Consider the following 19,727-nt stretch of genomic DNA (forward strand, 5'->3'; position numbering starts at 1 on the left):
TTTACTGCTTTAAAACTACTATGCTGAAGATTTATAAAAAGTAGATAAGGCTCTGTCTGACTTGCTGCTTGGTAAAGCATTTTGAAAAAAAATATTTATTTTGCCAGGGCATGTTCCAGGGATCCTTCTCAATCTATTGCAAAAAGAGTGAAAGAAATGTATGAAGTATATTGTCAGTGCACACAATCTGAGGGAGAATTCAGTAATTTCTCCAAGGGTGAGACATTTTATTTCTAAAACATAAGAATTAAGAATATCTTTAAAATACTGTGCTCTTTTAAAAGTAATCTATAGTTTGAGACTTTCATTTTGGTTCAACAAAGCTAAGATTTCTGCTCAACATATCCTTTCTGTGGAATTCTGCTATGCCTTTTATGTTTTCCCTGGGGTCCATACTGAAAATTTACCTCCACATAAGATTTAATAGGTACTTCAATGGGAGACCTCCAGGAAGGGAGAGGCAGGAGAGAGAAATAGGAGCTGCAGGTGCTACTTTTCTCTGTCAGCACTGAAGAAATGCCCAGCATGGCTTTATGGTGCACAGTGCTTTTGGATGCTACAGTCTTCTGAATTAGAAATGAAACAGATGATGCAGACCACTTGTGCTCTTTAAAAATCCCATAGCAATTTTAGCTCACCTATGGAAATTCTCCAGGAAATAGGAAAAAATACTTAATAGAAAGAGTTAGGCTTTGTTTTTATTTGTGTTATAATTTTGACTATCAGTTTATTCAAGCATTTTTTTTCTGTTTGTATCCATTTAAATTTTCATAGCTGTGGGAAATTAGGGTAAGCAGGAGTCAGACAAATTATTTAGTGAGAGTAAAAAAACAACTTGTCAACATCACATCAAATTATACAAAGCAAATATCCTTAAATCAAAAACTCTACATTCTCAAGCAGTATTTTTCTTACTTTGCCTATCTGTAAACTTGTTATTGTCAGTGTAAATATTTTCCCATGGCTTGTGCATATGGTGAAATAGACATTTGACATTTACCGATCTACCCAACCTAGAAACTATGTTTAGAATTAGTACAAGAAAAATCTGATTGAAGAGCAAAAGCTATTCGCTGTATTGAAAATTTTGGCAGATGTATTGGAAGCTTATGAGCACAACAACACAACCAAAAGAGCAAGTTGTTTGCAAAATTATCAGACTGCTAGAAGTCAGATTTCCCTATGAAACAGTTCAGCTACTGAAGGACAAAACATGGGGGACAATTTCCCTCTATCAGTATGGGACATTTTGTATCTACCAGTTCTTAAAGCTGCTTTCTGTTTGTTTGTTTGTACTCACAATACAAATTTGAAGGAATAGCTGTACCTTGAGGTACTGAGGCACCCCTTCTGCAATTATAGTAAAATTCCCCAAAAGTGTGTGTTAAACAGCAAGATTAAGGGCGATTGTTAGCTCTGGTGTCCTGGTCAAATTCCAGCTTCTGGTGCAGTTACATTCTGCCTTCCTAAACTTCCCCCGAGGCTTCAGTAGTAAAAGCTATTCTTCACTTTCCCTCCAAGCTTCTTCAACCCTCCTTACCATCACCACCCCATCATAAAACATTTTGGGATCTCCCAAGCTGAAAAGCTATATAAATGTAATCACAACATTTGTTACTTAAGCTTAATAAAGTCATTTTTATCCTCACTTTTATGAAAAAAAAAGTGATGGCAATAGGTGGACCATAAATCAGATATACGGAGTGTTTAATATTTTTCATTATCTTTTTCCTCTTGCAGATAATGCTGGCAAGCATTTTCGTCTTGCTGAGGTTCTTTACTACAAGGTATTAGAGTCTGTCATTGAGCAGGAGAGGAGAAGATTAGGAGACACCGATTTATCAGTAAGTAAAATCAGTCAATCAGATAATTCACTTTTAAACTTATTTTGTTCAGAAAAAATTAGTTGTACAGCATGACAAATGCCGTTGAGCCAATCAAAATTAGTAGGGAAGATAGCTCCATAGTGAATTTATTCTCTTAGCAGTTTCCATATTAGATTGTACGGTTTGCAAGTGCAAAGATGATGATATTTCTAATTGGCACTGCACACTGACTCTGGGTTCAATTCTGGCAGCAGAAGTTAGGTAACAATTTTGCTGATGATGCAAAGGCAGAATAGAATGCAGATTGCCCAGCTGTATTTAGAGTTAATGCATGTGAGTTTGTAAATTCAAACAATGTTAGATATTTTTAAAAAATATTGTATAACTTTGTAATACAATAAAGTTCAAACCAAAGACTATTTGTTTACCTTTTTTCTTTAGACATCTTTTTCTAAACTAGGCTGAAGTTTATTTTAATATTTGTTTTGCAGGCAATACTGGAGCAGGATGTGTTTCATAGGTCTCTCCTGGCATGTTGCCTTGAGATAATTACTTTTTCATACAAGCCTCCTGGAACTTTCCCATTTATTACTGAAATCTTTGATGTACCTGTTTATCACTTTTATAAGGTAAATGGCTTTGAGCGTGTGAAGTGATGATTACCAGTCATGATAAAGTTACTTCTACTCACTAAAAAAGTTTTTTCTTGAAGCAAGATACTTTCCCCTCAAATGGATGTGTAATGGCATAAAAATCTAAGTTATGAAAATGGTCATATTGGGGTGGGTTTTGTGTTTGAGAAATTTAAGCTGGGAAAAAACACAAGTTTTCCTGCAGGGTGCAAATACCACTCATTTAAAATCATGTACTGTGGCATCCAAATTGTCTAGTTAAAAAATAATGGCACTGGACCACAACATTTACATGAAAAGAACAGGAGTACTTGTGGCACCTTAGAGACTAACATTTATTTGAGCATAAGCTTTCGTGAACTACAGCCCACTTCATCAGATGTAGCCCATGAACGCTTATGCTCAAATAAATTTGTTAGTCTCTAAGGTGCCACAAGGACTTCTGTTCTTTTTGCGGATACAGACTAACGGCTGCTACTCTGAAACCTAACATTTACGTGGGATAATGGGCACTTTCTATTTTACTTCTTGACTTACTGAAAATAAATGTTGTTGTTTATTTTCAATTGTAACTTTGATCTGACAACGTTGTAATTATAGTGACTGATGTAGATTGTATCTAGCTGTTGGGGAACTAGTATGACAGTTACACACTTATTGAGGTATACCTGTTTTTTCTGGGTTAGAACAGAACTTTTTCTGTCAGGATTAATGCGATGCTTCACAAATTCAATATAAACCCATTTGAAAGGGAATACATGAAAGGTATGATACTCTCACTTATTATAAGTATTGGTCACACAATGTTCTGGTTTAACATTGTAATAAGTGGGTTTCATATTTACTCACTTTGCAGGTAATAGAGATTTTTATTAGAGCAGAAGATGGCCTTTGTAGAGAGGTGGTAAAACACCTTAATCATATTGAAGAGCAAATCTTGGAGAGTATGGCATGGAAATGTGAATCTCCATTGTGGGACAGAATCCGAGATAATGAGAACAAAGTTCCTACATGTGGGGAGGTAAGTGTGAGAAGTAACAGCTATATTATTTTTTTAATCCTTGTTATAAGTTTCAAGAGGCCTTGTTCAGTTTAGATGGCACTCCTTAGTAGTTCAGACATTGGGCATTTGGGATATGAAGGCCTCATAGGGAACCAGAGCAAGTCTTTCCCAGCATGTGAATATTGAGATGAAGTAGCATCATGATTAAAATGATGGAAAACAGAAGTAAGTTGTCAAATGTTCTAAAATAATACGTATTTAAAATTAAACAAGGTAATAACAGTTGCACACCTAAAGGTTGCTGTGGTGAGCATAGCAGTGTTTAGCATTCTCTCTACAAAATTGATATATGCAGTTATAAAGCACGAGTCGTGCTTCTCTCCTCCTCCCCCTGGTAAATAAGATGGATAAAATCCCGGTCCTCTTGACTTTACTGAGAATTTTATCATTGAATTCAATGAAGCTAGGATTTCTTTCACTCACTTGTTTGGTTCAGTCCCCTCTCCAATAACTTGCTCTTTGAAATTGGACACAGTGATAAAATGTGCTGCTTAAACAGGCCTGATTTTTTGAGTGCATCAGTATCTAAACAGGGCTAGAAACCAGTTGGATTATTCAATTAATTTATTTAATATTTAAACAAACAAACATGCTGAAATTAACTGTTACATCAATATTTTAGGTAATGCCACCTCACTATTTTGAAAGATCTAATGGGAACAGTCTGGTAGGCTCTCCTTTGACTCCAAGAAGGATCAATGAAGTTCGTGCTGAAACTGGAGGGCTTGGAAAAGGTGAGGTGTTAAAAATAAAATGTATAGCCTGCATTTTAAAAGTGATACATGCTCTGTGGAAGAAATTTTGCACTCAGTTCCATACAAGCTATAGAATATTGCTACATGTTTAAAATAACTCACGTGTGTTCTGAATTGCATCAAGGAAGGTTGCAGCTATGCACTGACTAGAGCTAAACAAATAGATTTTTTTCAGTTCAGAGGACTGTCATCATTCCAGTCTGAAACAGCAGGCCCTTACTTGATTTTCCTGTGCCAAGATAACAAGTACAGACAGACGCTAAAGAGCACCTCCTGGTGGAGGATCTCATTTATTAACAGAAAAGCTAATGCAGAATATAAGACTTTCACCTGAACATATCCACCAGGATGATTAGGTTGTTCGTAGTGCATGTCTCCCACCTGAGTTCAAAGCTTACCTCTACCCCTCTGGTTTTAGGCTTTTTGCCCCTTCTGGACTAATGTCCTTCTCAGGAGTCAAGGGTGCAGGGTGGTCTGTTGACAACATCTCTTCTCCAGGGACAGCAGGTGATCCTTGCTAGGCTAGGCTTCTGGCCACTGCATGGGAGACCAGGCCCTCTTGGATGCCTGCTTACTGCACTCCTGGAGGTTCTCCAGTCTGATGGGCTCCCTGCTCAGCCCTCTGGCTCAAGCTTCTCCTGGGAACTCCCCTCCCCAGGAACGTTCCCAAGCTTAGTGAGAGGGAACCACTTCAGTAGGTCCAGGTGCTCAGCTAAGCCGCTCCCTCAAGTGAGGCCTTCGTAAGGCAGAGTGGGCCTTAAAAGTCCCCATAAAGAGCAGCTGCCTGATGACAAGGCCAAATTGAAAAATAATCCAGTTCAGTTGTAATTGAATCAGAAAAAGAAATATTTTGCATCAAGTGAAACATTTTGGTCAACTCAGCAAAAAACGGTTAATTTCAGTGTTGCTGTTTCACCCCTCTGGTGTACTAACAAATGTGGTCAAATATGAATTTGAAACTTTGTCAAAATGAAGTCATAAAACATTTAACTATTTTAAAATTGCATTTCCTAGGCGCAGGCTATTCATCCAATTTGACCTGAATTCATTAATAGTTTCAGAACACGGGGTGGGAGGACATTAGAGCAAATGAGATGCATTAAAAACCTGTAATATTTCATTTGAAATCTATGAAATGACAGTGCAGATTTTCTGTTATAGAACACAGTAAGAGGTTATGGCTCACATAAGTTCTTGCTCAGTGATTAAGCATTTTACCAAAATGGAGCAATTTTAAGAGTTCAGTTAGATAGATAGATAGATAGATATCTAAGAGTGAATATCAACAGCCTTAAGGTAGCACCCAATAATATAACCTGGGAATAAGAGCAAGAAAAACATCAGAGCAAGTAAACTTAAGGTCTGTTGTAGTGTTCACTAATTGTAATTAGTGCCACAAAGAATAGGATCTTGCATATAAATCCTCCACTTACCTGGATATAGTCATCAAGGAACAAAAAGTAGCAATCTGAGATTTTTCTGCTACCCTTTTCCTTGCCCACAAACTATTGTACGTTTGACTGTTCAAGAATACTCATTTAAAAGAAGACACCTTGGCTATTGTTTCTAGGAATCATTTACAAAAACCAAGTAAATTCTCTAACGTTTATTCATGTATGAGATTGTCAAAATTTCTTTACTCATGGCCCTAACAGTTTGCTTTCTTAGTAATATACTGAAATGGCAGCCTTATTTAGACAGTTGCATATGACATGGGCATCTTGTTCATATAATTATTAAGTTGGCTCTTAAAAGTTGCTTCTGCTAAAGTTGTTTTATATTATAGCCACCCTGATTCTCAGATGGGAAGCTAGTTTTAGAAGTTGTGGTCATGTGATAACACACAGTATTTAGGAATTAAGTGTATGAATAGGAGACATCCTTAAAATATCCTGTAAGATGGGCATTCACCAATGTGGCTTCAGACACACCTAGCTAGGAACAGTGCTAGAGGACATTGCTGTAAAAATTCATCTAATCAAAACATTGGGGCAATGATAAGGCTTAAGCATTACTGAGGTGTAAAGCTCAAGTTAAATGCTTGTTGTTGTTTTGTTTGGTTTTTTTTTAAATATCTTCAGGCCTTTCATCTTCTCCAACCACATTGTATGACAGATACAGTTCTCCTACAACCAACCCTACTAGGAGAAGGCTATTTGTGGATAATGATAATCCCCCTGACAGTGGAACTCCTGTAAGAGTTTCACAGCAGCCTGTAGTAAATACTGTGCCAGTGCAGAATGTGACACCTGAAACTATGTCAGTTACTCCAGTGCCTGGACAGACTTTGGTTACGGTGGCAACTGCCACTGTCACAGCCAACAACGGACAAACGGTTACAATACCGGTACAAGGTAAGGGGGAAGCTCTGGGAGAATGGATTGCATTGATTATCACCAGAAGCACTGAATTGCATATGAGTAGGTAGACATGTGGGAGTGGAAGGAAATGAGAAACAAAGGCCTGTGGGCTGTAAAACAGGAAAATAATGAATGGGAAAAGACATGGGTACTATTTAGCTGTTGAACACTGGAGCAAATGTACATTTGCTTCCCAACTGCCTTATACAGAAGTCATCTATTTAACTAGCCTCCTCTTCGTTTATTGAAACTAACTAAGGTCAGCCAGTTATCTTTTGGTCCATTTATGATCAGGCTTCCTCAGTATTTTCCTGAACATTTTCAGTTACCTGCCACTACACACTTATTTAATCACTGTCCATCACTAGAAAGGTTACTGGTGCTCAGGAAGCATGCATGGCTAGGGTTTTGAAGACATCCTTTACTGAATTCATTTTTGTTTAATTACAGGCATTGCCAATGAAAATGGAGGAATAACTTTCTTCCCAGTTCAGGTAAATGTAGGTGGCCAGGCTCAAGCTGTCTCTGGCTCCATCCAGCCACTCAGTGCCCAGACCCTTGCTGGTGGTACCCTTAACACTCAGATGAGTGGGACGACCCTTCAGTTACCAGGCCAAGTTGCTGTTCAACAGATCTCTCCTTCTGGAGACCAGCAAAGACAAAACCAGCAGTTCTCTACCACCACCACCACCACCAGCAAACCCCGAAAGACTGGCTCTCTGTATCTTTTCTTTAGAAAGGTACCTTCCACTGTGAAATGTCATGTCACTGCAGTATGGGCTTTACTGGAAACATACAGAACAATGTAGCATTAAGATTTCTAATTAGTGACAGGCTGTTTACATTATGTATTAAAACCAAGTTTTTGAAAACCATTTACTTGCCTACCAGGACTTGGAATCCAGAGTCATGTTTCTCCTGTGAGCCTTAGTATCATAAAACAGCATGTTCCTTCATTGGTTTCAATCTTGAACCCAGGTCTTGTCAGGCAAGCAAAAGGAAATAATTTTCAAATCTGGTTTAAAATGGACATTTTATTGTACATATACATGCTGCCTATTGATTTGAGGTCTTCAACAACAAGGAAAGCTCAGCATGTTTTTTTTTAATATGAGCTGTTTATCAGCGTAGTGGATAAAGGTTTATGTTTAGAAAACCATGTAAGTTTAAAGAGCTTGATTTTGTCCTAATCAATGCTCTGTGTATGGGTCCTTCCTTCCAAAAGGTTTATCACTTAGCAAGTGTTCGGCTGCGGGATCTCTGTGTCAAACTGGATATTTCTGATGAGTTGAGAAAGAAAATCTGGACATGTTTTGAGTTTTCCTTGGTACAGTGCCCTGAGCTCATGATGGACAGACATTTAGACCAGCTGTTGATGTGTGCCATTTATGTAATGGCTAAGGTAAGATGAATAAAATACACAAATGCTTTTTATTCATAACAGTAAAATAAAATTTATCAGGATTACTAGTAATGTAATGCAGCTGCATTTCCCCACCAAATTAAAAAAACCTCTCTCTTTTAGGTGACAAAGGAAGATAAGTCATTTCAGAACATCATGCGCTGCTACAGGACCCAACCACAAGCAAGGAGTCATGTAAATATAATTAATACTGAAGTAATGGGGTTTATATTTTTACTGAGCTCGTCAATTAGTAGCAGCATCTTCAGGTATATTCCCTGAATGGGAATCTAGAGTGACTTTAATCTTCACTAATGGAATTTGACACTGAAATGGTATAGAGTGCTTTGTTCCAACAGGATTCCATTTACTGCCCAAAAAATGTTAACTCCATAAACCCTGCTTGGTGCAGTGCAGATTGCCCAATACCTTTTAGTAGTTTTTGAAAATGAGGATAGCTAAATCCAAAATTCTTAGCTAACTACATGGTGTTTGACAAAATTTGGTTTAGATTCTAAATGTCATTTAAAACTAAGGTACAGTGTCCTCAGTGATGATCTTGTAAATAAATAGGAAGATGCTTTTAAAGGATGTATATTGGGATAGTCAATATTGTTCAGTAGTTTCTCTTGCAGTAAAAACATTCTTAAAGTACTGATCTTTCATCCAAACCCTTTGCTGCTCGCATATATGGCTGCCTTGTTAATGATCCTTCTTTCAATTTGTTCATCTCTGGCTTTTTGCAGGTATATCGGACTGTCCGGATAAAGGGCAGAAGACAACGCCGTCGTTCTGGCAGTAGTGATAGCAGTATCCAACAGAATTCCCCAACAGAGAGAAGTAAAGAGAGAAGTAAGTGATTCCAAACCATTGTATGTGTATGTGAACTAGACACCTCGCTTAAATGGGGAAAGGAAGTGTTGTCTAGCTTCAAAGATGATTTGAACAACCACTTCTCATCTGTGGATTTCACTACCTCAAAATGTAGTAGTAACAGTCAAATTCAAATGGCTTAAGTATCTCGTTGCCCAAGAATTTAAATTTAGACAGGTATGGTAATAATTCAGTAACAAGACAGATGCAGAATTTAACTCCAAGTAAATTTGCTCGATACTGGTGCTGCCCTTGACAATTGTCTCTACAGCTGAGTATAACATCAATTAAACCCCCATCATTCATGGTTACTACTCAGGAGAATTTATATCAAACAAGCAGAGGCTTTTTGATAGTTGCTGTCCCTAACCCAGCTAGTCTCCCTCAGGTTTGGCTTAGACTTTTATAGCAGTCAACCCCTGCTCTTGTCTGAAGTTGTGTGTGCTGGCAGACACATAAGCCAATAGCTGATACACCAGTTAGTGCTGTTCTGTAGAAGACTCCCCTGTAAAAAACTGTTCCCAGACAAAATGAATGTCAGCACATATCAAAAGTGGTTACTCGTGTTTAGGCTGCCTTTTTAAGTAGTTGGAGTTAGACGGAAGCACAGCAGCCTCTTTCTTTTCTAGATCTAGAGAAAAGAACTAGAGCTTAATTGCAGGATGGCCTTAGCAAGAACTGAGGCAGGCCAGCACCATCTCTAAGAGAACTGAAAAGAAAACATTCACTCAAAGTCCATTTGCCCTTGCATGCCTCCCAAGCATGCATTCTGACTACAGACACTCCCATGACCCTTCACTTTCTCTCTGAACATAGGAGTACCTCATTTACATTAGGCCAAAGCAAGGGGCTGGAGAATTCTTCCTTTTGTGATACTAATCTGAACATCCATTCCTTGAGTGCAGGTACCACTTCTTCTAAAGTGCCGCTTATGTGCTCGGACTTAACGCCCTACACTGCCCCTTTGAAATCTCTGTAAAGGATGGTGGCTGTGATCCCTAGATTCAGGTTGCCTGACATGTCCATCTTAAAGGATGCTTATGACTATAAGTAGTTCATGCTTCCAAGTTTCATCAGTGAGGGAGTGGAAGAGAGCTGAGTTCTTCCACCTTTTTCCCCTGGCCTGAGGAGTGGCGGGGGAGATAAGAACAAGCCTGGGGCTGTGGCCCACCGGTCCATTCCTCCTGGAGCTTCAGTGGTCAAGCCTTGTTTAAATGAAGCATTTGTGGGAAGGTGGGGCTTGATATGGTTCCAAATTTTTTTTAAGTTTAAAAACATTTTTGAAAAAGGTAATTTCTAAGTTAAAAGAACATTTAGGTTGCAGTATCAAGCACTCATTGTTAGGAAATGCCAGATTTATAGTGCATATAGTGCTATCCCCTTGTGGTGGGTATGCAGTATTTCTCCACAGGACGAATGCAGAGCCGGCATGTTTTGAGTAGAGCTTAAACAATTTTAATGTGGTTTTATAAGAGCAACAACTCGAGCTGAAGTGACTCTGAAATGCATTTGGTTCTAATGCTACTTTTACCTTTCCAGCTAGCAGAGACTCTAGTCCTGTCATAAGATCTAGCAGCACTCTGCCAGTACCACAGCCAAACAGTGCACCCCCTACTCCCACACGACTGACAGGTGCAAACAGTGATATTGAGGAGGAGGAACGAGGGGACCTTATTCGGTTCTATAACAACATCTATATTGAACAAATGAAAGAATTTGCCCTGAAGTACTCTTCCACAAATGCTGTAAGTGCTCTTAATTACTTTCATTAGTAAATAAAAGCTAGCGCAAGAAGGTGGGTGAGGTAACATCTTTTATTGGATCAACTGCTGTTGGTGTGTTGATCTTACACAGTAAACTGCTCTTGCCACCCAATCTGTGTTGCAACCAGCAACCACAAGAGGGATGTTTTTTCACTTTAAAAAAAAGTTACCGTAGCAGCAGAGAATAAGTATTTGTACTTACTCTACCTTCCAGGATGAGGGAGCTTTAATTGTTCATAAAAGTATTTTGAGATCCTTGGTGGCATATCCATACCAAACTGTATTTTTAGTACGTAAGAGGAAGAAAGTGCCCTCTTCCTTCAGTGAAGTATGCATCTCTGGATGCCCATGAAGAATAGCAGTGTGCTTTATGAACATGACAGTATCTGTATGTTTTACCATGGATAGGGATAGTATAAATTGGATCATCCAGTTGTATTAAAAGTCAAAAGGGGCTTAATGCCTGCATTAGTCTCTGTTGGATAAGTGGTATAACCGATTTGTTCTTTTACCTTAACAGACTGATGCTCCTCCACTATCTCCTTATCCATTTGTAAGAATTGGCTCCCCCCGCAGAGTACAGCTGTCCCAGAATCACTCAATCTACATCTCACCACACAAAAATGAGTCTACACTTTCTCCGCGAGAGAAAATATTCTACTACTTCAGCAGTAGCCCCTCTAAGGTAAGAGTAAACTTAATATTCCAAGAACTGTGAGGTGGTGTTTAAAAAAAAAAAACATGCAGAGATGTGAGATTTGTGAGTGCATTCACAGAGCTCACTCAAAGGCTGCTGTTTTTGCCTATAAATAGTGCACATGCAGTTATTTAGGTGCAACAGAAAAGGCAGTTAAAAAAATAAAGCTCTGACTTAGGAACCTAAGTCACTTTTGAAAATGAGACTTAGTATATGGCAAGCTAGGGTGTAACTCTACAGTGCGTCAGAGTGCTAACTAGCCATGCTTCTGTTTCAAATGGGAGTATATCCATGTTCTAAGAGAACAGGGAGCTGCTGCACATGAAATGAGTGTATTTTTATTCGTAGATTTCACCCAGTGTAACTGAAAACCCTAGCACAACAGTTCTGGAGAGAACATTCTCCTTTGACATTGCAGTCCGGCAAGTTCCATAGAAACAGAAAAGCAATAATAAAGGGAAGAAACCCCAAAAGAAATGATGTAGTGGTCGAAATGCCACTAGTCATACAGGCTAGTTACAATTGTGGGAACTTAGGTCAGTACAGTAACAGAAGGGGAATTATTAGGAATAGGGGTTACAACAAAGGGAGAAAATATAGTCTAGTCTATTGAGCATTAAGTTAGGTCTGACTCAAAACTACAGCAGTGGAGGGTAACTCACTGCTTATCTGTGGTCATGCTTTGGTGCACATGGGTGTAACAAACCAATTTGGAATCCTTGTTAAGGCTACTCAGTCTGTCAGTGAATGACATTCTCCTCTGATGCAGGGTTTTGCTTGACTCATCCCATGAACCTGTGAATATCCACATTTCTTGTTCTTTCTGTGATTGTTTCAGAGGCTGAGCGAGATTAACAGCATGATTAGAACTGGAGAGACCCCCACGAAGAAAAGAGGCATTCTCTTGGAAGATGGTACTGAATCACCAGCCAAACGGATCTGTCAGGAGAATCACACTGCTCTACTAAGAAGATTACAAGATGTAGCAAATGATAGAGGTTCTCACTGAGTTTTATTACTTGTTTGTGTTCCAGAGTAGATATTCCCTTTCTTCATCTGTCCAGAGTGTGAATGCTAAGCCTTTGTGAGCATCTTCCATTGCAAGACTGCCATCTTCCTAGCTAACCTGTGGCTGAGAGTGGTAATATTTGACCTTCAAACAAATCTCCCTTTAGACTGCATTGAGTCTTTGAACTGTCCCATAAAGAGGAGTGGAGACTGATGCTTTGTCCCATTGTGGTCAAGCACATTGCTAAGTGATACTTCCACCTCTGAGGCTAACCCAGGGCATTCAGATTTCACACTTGGCTTATATGCTGTGCTCTACTATGAGGACGTGCAAGTTTTTATATATAATTTTGATATTTATTGCTGAGACAATGTACCCAATAGTTTCCTAGCTTGTGATAGGAATTGTGTGTACAGGGTTTAGCCGCCAGCAGCATACACTGTTTTTCTTGGTGCTTTACGATTCTTTTTGCCTAGAAGGTCACTATAACAATGTACTGGTCAGATCCAGGAGTATTGCGCCAAGTTACGCATGGGTGAGTTTTTGTTTTGGTGGTAGGGATGACCCATGATCTCTAGTGCTACAACTAGAAATGCTGACAGCCCAGTTGCCCAGGTTGGACTTCAGCACAGGTTGGGAAGATGTCTCTCCTCCCCCGCAAGGAGGTAGGGAAAGAATACCTTCTGGAATTACCTAAACTGAGTCTCTTCAGGCTTGAACAATTAGGTTGTTTTGTTTTAATGGTGGGGCACTTTGCTGTGGAGGCAATTCTGTTAATGCATTTTTTTAAAGAACTCAAGTTCAAGGGGAGGCACTTTTGATACGGCTGTGAAGCATAAACTGCAAGTTACTTTTGCTGTATATTTGCAATGGCACTTTCTGAATGTAAATATTTTTCACATGGCTGAGGCTAAGATGTGTTTCTGTATTAAAATGATTATTCTATTTATTTTCAAATGACATCCCCTTGATACCCTGTCAGTAAATGATGTTAAGCTAAAACTAATTTTGTGTATATGCAAGTACTGATATGGGAAGTTTGCTTTTTCCCAACTCAATATCCAGAATCTTTTTTTAGTGCTTTTTCAGAGGTAGCCATCTTGTTGCCTCATGAGAAAGAGGATGGTAGTTGTATCTTCCTTTTAAAGGTTTATTTTTAAATGGCACCTTCATGGAACTAGACTTAATCAGGATGCCCAGGAGACATTTCTTCTCCTCACAAACTGGAAAATGTACTCTAAAGACATCAGCATGAGGCAGGATACAATGAAGCGCCTCCCCCCAAAAAAACCCAAACCCTGTACAGCAGTGTCACTGTGAAAAGTGAGACAAATTTCATTGACCCCCTTACTTATACTTGAGGCATAAGTGAAGGGATCAAATGTTTCACATGAAGAGATTCATTCAACTGTAATAACTAATAGTACAAGAGTATTGATGACCACTATACAGCATTTATCACTTTCAAGATTTGTTAAACATACTTAAATTCCATGTTTTCAATCATTCCTGTGCAGCCAATAACTATTAGAATGGAAAATTATGGAAACTATTAGGGTTTGAATTAAAATAAAGTTACTGGTTAACTTTAATTTCAGTATCTTTATTATGCATGTTAAAATAAAGATCAGTTTTGAGTTTCTGTACATAATTTATGAACTATCAGATTCTTATTACAATACTGTAACCTTACTTTGGCTAAAGTATTTTTCAATAAAGACCATTATGAACATCTGCCAAGTACTGTATGTTTGCACACGAAGTTACATCAGCTAAGTAAAGGAGCACTGGTTTGTATTAATGCTGTCAAGGCTGAATCCCAACGGGCCCCACTTCTGCACTTGAAAAATGAATACATGCATTAAACTCCTAAGGGTTACAGCTTTTCTCTGACCTTGGCTTGGTAAACACTACCACTACCCAAATGTAACAAACAAAACCCCCTTCGAACCCAGGGAGGAATTCCCGAGCCAGGAAAGGAAATTACAACATGCACAAACCTCTTAAGAACAGGATTGGATTTTTGGTGTTAATTTTTATTAAAAAAAACAAAGAAAAGAAATCTGGAACTTAGAGCAATTCCAAAAATCAAGCACCCAAAACAGCTTTCTTGGGGGTTCAGCTTAAAGGTTACAAGCATCTGGAGTTAGTACAGACAAGTCCACGAGCCCGTAAGAAATAACGCTAAACACACTGATCTACTTACACATTTGGAGTTCGGGTAAGTAGTTCAGAACAGCCATGCCTAGATCCTCCAGCCCAGAAAGACCAGACAAAGGCAAAGTTTCTTTCCCAATTTTAAAAAGTTCTACCTTTCTGTTATCTCTCTTGGTTAGGTGCCCACTTATTAACCCTTTACAGGTAAAGCAAGTAAAGAACTGCTACCAAGAGGGATTTTATAGCTAACTGGCTGGGTGTCCCTCCAAGGGAGCTAACCCCAAATCACAAATGCTGAGTCCTAAACATCTTTGCACATACAGTTTTGAACACTGTTGGCATTAAGAAAGCTAAACAGTCATCCAAGCCCCAACTGGTGGCTTGTTCTGAGCTGAGACAAGCCACATAGATTGTTATGGGGCTATTACGAATACATGAGAGCCACAGATTGCCACAGCCTCCTGCTAATTGGTATTAATGTTGCAGCTATTAAGGATGAAATCCTGATTGTACCTCCACAAATGCCAGTGTTTGGCTGCTAGGGTATCAGTCTACAACAACAAGTCTACTTAGCAGCGGCCAGTAAAAAACTTTCATCTTTAAAATGTGTAATGTTCCTCAGCTACTGTGGCTCTTGCTACTTAGCAACCTAGTAAAACTGGCATCTCTGTTCAGATTCACTACTGTTACTCAAATCCAGATCATTTCACTATTACCACTTCAGATTTTTGATACGCAGCATTCTACCATTTAAGAGTAACAGCAGAGACTGTTCCAGTGAGAGCCAGAGTCCTTCCCTGTACCAACCAAAAAAAAAAAGTTGGTAGACTAGGAGAGGCATCATGCAACAGGGGAAATAAAGCTGCTGCTCCACCCTTTCAGCCACAGGAGTTTAGGGGCCAGACCTCACTACTGATACAACAATGGTTGGTTAAAAATGGCAATTTATGGTACGTTACATAGAATCTTGCCTTCACCTTTAATTGCAAGTCTCTCTGAAAGTTTAGTAATTTCATGCCACCAGATGCTTGGAAAATGATAGCTCAGGTTTTGGTTGCTCTTTTATTGAAGTGCACAATTTAAGGAAATCTGTCAACAAGGGGACACCTTTACCAATAAAACTATTTATTACCTCCAACATAGGTTTACACTGACTCTGGAATGCAGAGCTTTTAACATTGCCTTTCAAAATGTCGGTAAGTATTGCTATGATTTGTGTCTTGTACAGAATATTTGACAGGAACCTTGAATTGCAGACTGTAAATCTAGGAACCATTAGGTCAGAAGGCAAACTACCACCAACAGGGCACCTTCCTGGTACAAGACAGAGTGGTGTAGACCTGATCTTTATCTTAAAAAAAAAAAAAAAAAACACACTTCGGGTTTGTTTTAGAAAGAGACCTGCTTGTATAAAGGTGGGAGGATAGTTTTTATTGGTTTCTCACTCCGATAATGCATCTTAAGCCATGAAAATTAGGTCTCTGTAAAAGAGAAAAACCTTCAGTTGTAAGCCCCCAGAAGGAATTCTAGAAATACCTTTACTGAAACTGATTTGGTTCATAGGCTCTTCAATGGTTGAAAGCCTTTTAGTCCCTCCAATGCTAAAGATAAGAAACATCTGAAAGGAAGCTTATTTACACATTGTATCTAAACACAAGCTCTTCCTAGAATAGCTGCATGATACCTTGTTTGGTGAAGGGTAAGATGTTTTATATACAAATACAGTAAAGGCATATGATATAGCTGAATATAAAATACTGCTGTTAATGGGCATGATTAGCTATCTGACAATGCTTAAGCAACTCTTTACCAAACTCAAAAAGACAAGAACGAACTGAGGATTATTAAGAAACAGCAAGACCACGCCTTATTTGATGAGCATTTAGGTTTAAATGACTAATAATAGTTTTGAAGTAGACACAGGAAGGAGGAGTGTTTGGATTCCTCAAACTTTCAATCCCCATGAAACCCTGAGGGAACTAAAGAGATCTCAGAAAATGAACTGAACAACTAAAACAAAAAGTTAAACCATCTTTTAAAAGGTCCTGAGAATTTCCCTATCACAAAGACAAGAACAATAAAAAAGTCAAAGTATTATGACCCTGCTGCATATTAAGCAGAAGATGCTAGCATGTGTGCTAATGAGGTGACAGCAGCTGATATTTGAATTAATCTATCTGCTAAATCTCTAGAAGAGGTGGGTCTTCCACCTTCAGTGAGACTATGGAAACTAAGACAGATTTACACCTAGTGTATTAAACTCATACTCCTGCACACAGTCTTGGTCACACAAAAGCTCAAGTGCCAATACGTCTGTCAGTCTATAAGGTGTCACAGGACGCTTTGTTGGTTCAGACAGTTATTTAATCTCAACACCTTTACAAATAAGCAAACAGCAGCAGCATGACAAACAACCACAGCATCAAGAAGCAGAAGCTTTCTAGCCAAGCATGGCTTCTGCAACATGTTATCACTGAGACTTCAACACCACTGGGGAGCTGCAGTTCACAAAAGCACTTCCAAGGGATTTAAAACATTTCAGGAACGATATTTAAATGCTATCAATCATTTCAGGTGCTTCCTGCTTCTCCCATTAAATACCAGATAGTGTATTCTAGGCACATCTGGTAGGGGGACATCAGCTAACCTTGGCAAACAGAAATTTGGGACAGTTTAAATGCAAGATTCTTACTATTCATTATGTAAGAACTCTTTTGCTTCTTTTAAGTAATCTATTTCGATGAGTCTTTGGTTTCACAGGCCTCCTTAGTTTTAAGATCACTCACCTTTGCCCACTTAAAAACTTCCTAAGATACCCAAGCTAAACCAAACAGGATTCACCAACTCAAATTAAATTTCCCCATCTACACTAGCCAGTTGAGATATCTATGTATGATATATTGAGACAGGACTCATTGCTGGTTTGGGGAATATCATCATTAGGTTTTAGTTCACCTAAAGAAGAATTTTCCACCACAACATACCCCTCAAGGTATAATCTTTATTGAAAACTCTCCATAGAGGGACCTGCAGAGGAGATTGTAACCGAAGTAACCATTGTTTATTGCTTGAGTTTTTAGTCCATTTCTCACTTTTCCTTTCTTCAATACAAAAACCTAAGAACAGCCACCCTGGGTCAGACCAATGATCCATCCAGCTCAGTATCCTGTCTTCCAACAGTGGCCAATGCCAGATGCTTCTGAGGGAATGAACAGAACAGGTCATCATCAAGTGATTGCCCTGTCACCCATTCCCAGCTTCTGGCAAACAAAGTCTAGGGATACTTCAGAGAAAGGTTTTGAATCCCTGCCCTATCTTGGCTAATAAGATCATGGAGGATAGTTCCCTTTTGAACCCTGTTATAGTCTTGGCCTTCACAACATCCTCTAGCAAGGAGTTCCACTGTGTTACCTGATGAAATTTTAAACCTGCTGCTTATTAATTTCATTTGGTGACCTCTAGTTCTTGTGGTTGAGGAGTAAACAACATTTACTTTCTCCACATCACTCATAATTGTATTGAGTTCTATCATACACCCCCTTAGTCATCTCTTTTCCAAGTTGAGACATCCCAAATTTATTACTCTCTTGTCATATGGAAGCTATTCCATACCCCTAATCATTTTTGTTGCCCCTTTTCCAATTCCAATATATCTTTTTTTGATATTGAGCAACCAGATCAGCACACAGTATTCAAGAGGTGGGTATACCATGCATTTATATAGAGGCATTTGATATTTTCTGTATTATATATTCCTTTCCTAATGATTCCTAACATTGTTAGCTTTTTTGACTGCCGCTGTACATTGAGTGGATGTTTTCAGAGAATTATCGAATGACTCCAAGATCTTTCTTGAGGGGTAACAGCTAATTTACACCCCTGGAAATGTTTTCCCATGTGCATTGCACTTTGCATTTATCTACACTGAATTTCAATTGACATTTTGTTGCCCAGTAACCTGAGATCCTTTTGTAGCTCGTCCCAGTCTGCTTTAGACTTAACTATTGAGTAATTTTATATCTGCAAATTTTGCCACCTCACTGTTTACCCCTGGTCCCAGTACAGGCCCCTGGGGGACACCGCTATTTACCTCTCCATTCTTAAACCTGACCATTTTTTCTCCCTTTGTTTCCTATCTTTTAACCCGTTATCAATCCATGAGAGGACTTTCCCTCTTATCCTATGACAGCTTACTTTGCTTAAGAGTCTTTGGTGAGGGACCTTGTCAAATGCTTTCTGAAAATCGAAGTACACTATATCCACTGTATCATCCCTGTCCACATGCTTCTTGATTCCCCCAAAAGAATCCTAGTAGATTGAGGAGGCACGATTTCCCTTTAGGGAAGATTCAACATGGTTTTCCTAACAAATTATGTTCATAATTCTGTTCTGCTCTAGTTTCCAATTAGCAATTTACCCAGGACTGAAGTCAAGCTAACCGGACTGTAATTGCTGGGACCACTCTCAGGAGCCTTTTTTAAAAATTGGCATCACATTAAGTTATCCTCCAGTCATCTAATGCAGAAGCTGATTTAAATGATAGGTTACATAACCAGTTAGTAATTCTGCAATTTAACACTTAAGTTCCTTCAGAACTCTTCAATGAATACCCTCTGGTCCTGGTGACTTACTGTTAAATTTAACAGTTTGTTCCAAAAATCTCCTCTACTGACACCTTAATCCGGACAGTTCCCCAGATTTGGCATGTAAAAAGAATGGCTCAGGTTTGGGAATCTCCCTCATCCTCAAAGACCAATGCAAAGAATTTAAGAATATTTATTATTCTGCTCGTTTCTAATCCTGGTGTTCCTGACGGCATAGCAAGAACCCCATGTGACTAGTAGCGTGGGTGGGGGTGTCACATCCTAAACTGGCACTGGTTTGATTTATCCCCAATATTACTAAAAATGTACAGTCTATAGAAAGTCAGTTGGCACTCTATCATCCCTTTCTACCTCATAGGGGGCTGGGCCTGGGGCTTCAAACTGCTCATGGAGGTGCTGATGAAAGAGCATCCAAAGCAGAAGCCAGGGAGGGCAACTTGGTTAGAACCCCCAGGTTGGCAGCAGCTTGGAGTGGGATTTTAAGCGGGGTGACTAATAGTGGACCCCTCACCTGAGCTTCTGTAATAAGTGCAAGTCTTTCATCTATTGGGCTGGAGAGATTTACCTTGGCTACGTGACTCACAAT

The 19,727-nt window shown here is 39.0% G+C and overlaps 1 protein-coding gene across 4 annotated transcripts in view; it reads left to right on the forward strand.

Annotated features, from left to right (window-relative positions):
* Positions 1-14,112, forward strand: part of RBL2 (RB transcriptional corepressor like 2) — a 59,571-nt gene extending 45,459 nt beyond the window's left edge. For 3 of the 4 annotated variants that reach the window (XM_050922527.1, XM_050922528.1, XM_050922530.1), the window contains 13 exons: positions 108-217; positions 1,741-1,844; positions 2,318-2,455; positions 3,315-3,479; positions 4,144-4,255; positions 6,358-6,630; positions 7,087-7,376; positions 7,862-8,038; positions 8,162-8,233; positions 8,785-8,890; positions 10,451-10,656; positions 11,195-11,359; positions 12,210-14,112. In XM_050922527.1, the coding sequence (XP_050778484.1) occupies positions 108-217; positions 1,741-1,844; positions 2,318-2,455; positions 3,315-3,479; positions 4,144-4,255; positions 6,358-6,630; positions 7,087-7,376; positions 7,862-8,038; positions 8,162-8,233; positions 8,785-8,890; positions 10,451-10,656; positions 11,195-11,359; positions 12,210-12,380 (2,089 nt within the window). In that variant the 3' untranslated portion in view covers positions 12,381-14,112. The remainder of the gene's footprint in view (positions 1-107; positions 218-1,740; positions 1,845-2,317; positions 2,456-3,314; positions 3,480-4,143; positions 4,256-6,357; positions 6,631-7,086; positions 7,377-7,861; positions 8,039-8,161; positions 8,234-8,784; positions 8,891-10,450; positions 10,657-11,194; positions 11,360-12,209) is intronic. The other variant, XM_050922529.1, reaches the window with a different exon arrangement.
* Positions 14,113-19,727: the final 5,615 nt, after the last annotated feature.

Source organism: Gopherus flavomarginatus, chromosome 14 (genome assembly GCF_025201925.1).
Source record: "Gopherus flavomarginatus isolate rGopFla2 chromosome 14, rGopFla2.mat.asm, whole genome shotgun sequence".
Lineage (NCBI taxonomy): Eukaryota > Metazoa > Chordata > Testudines > Testudinidae > Gopherus > Gopherus flavomarginatus.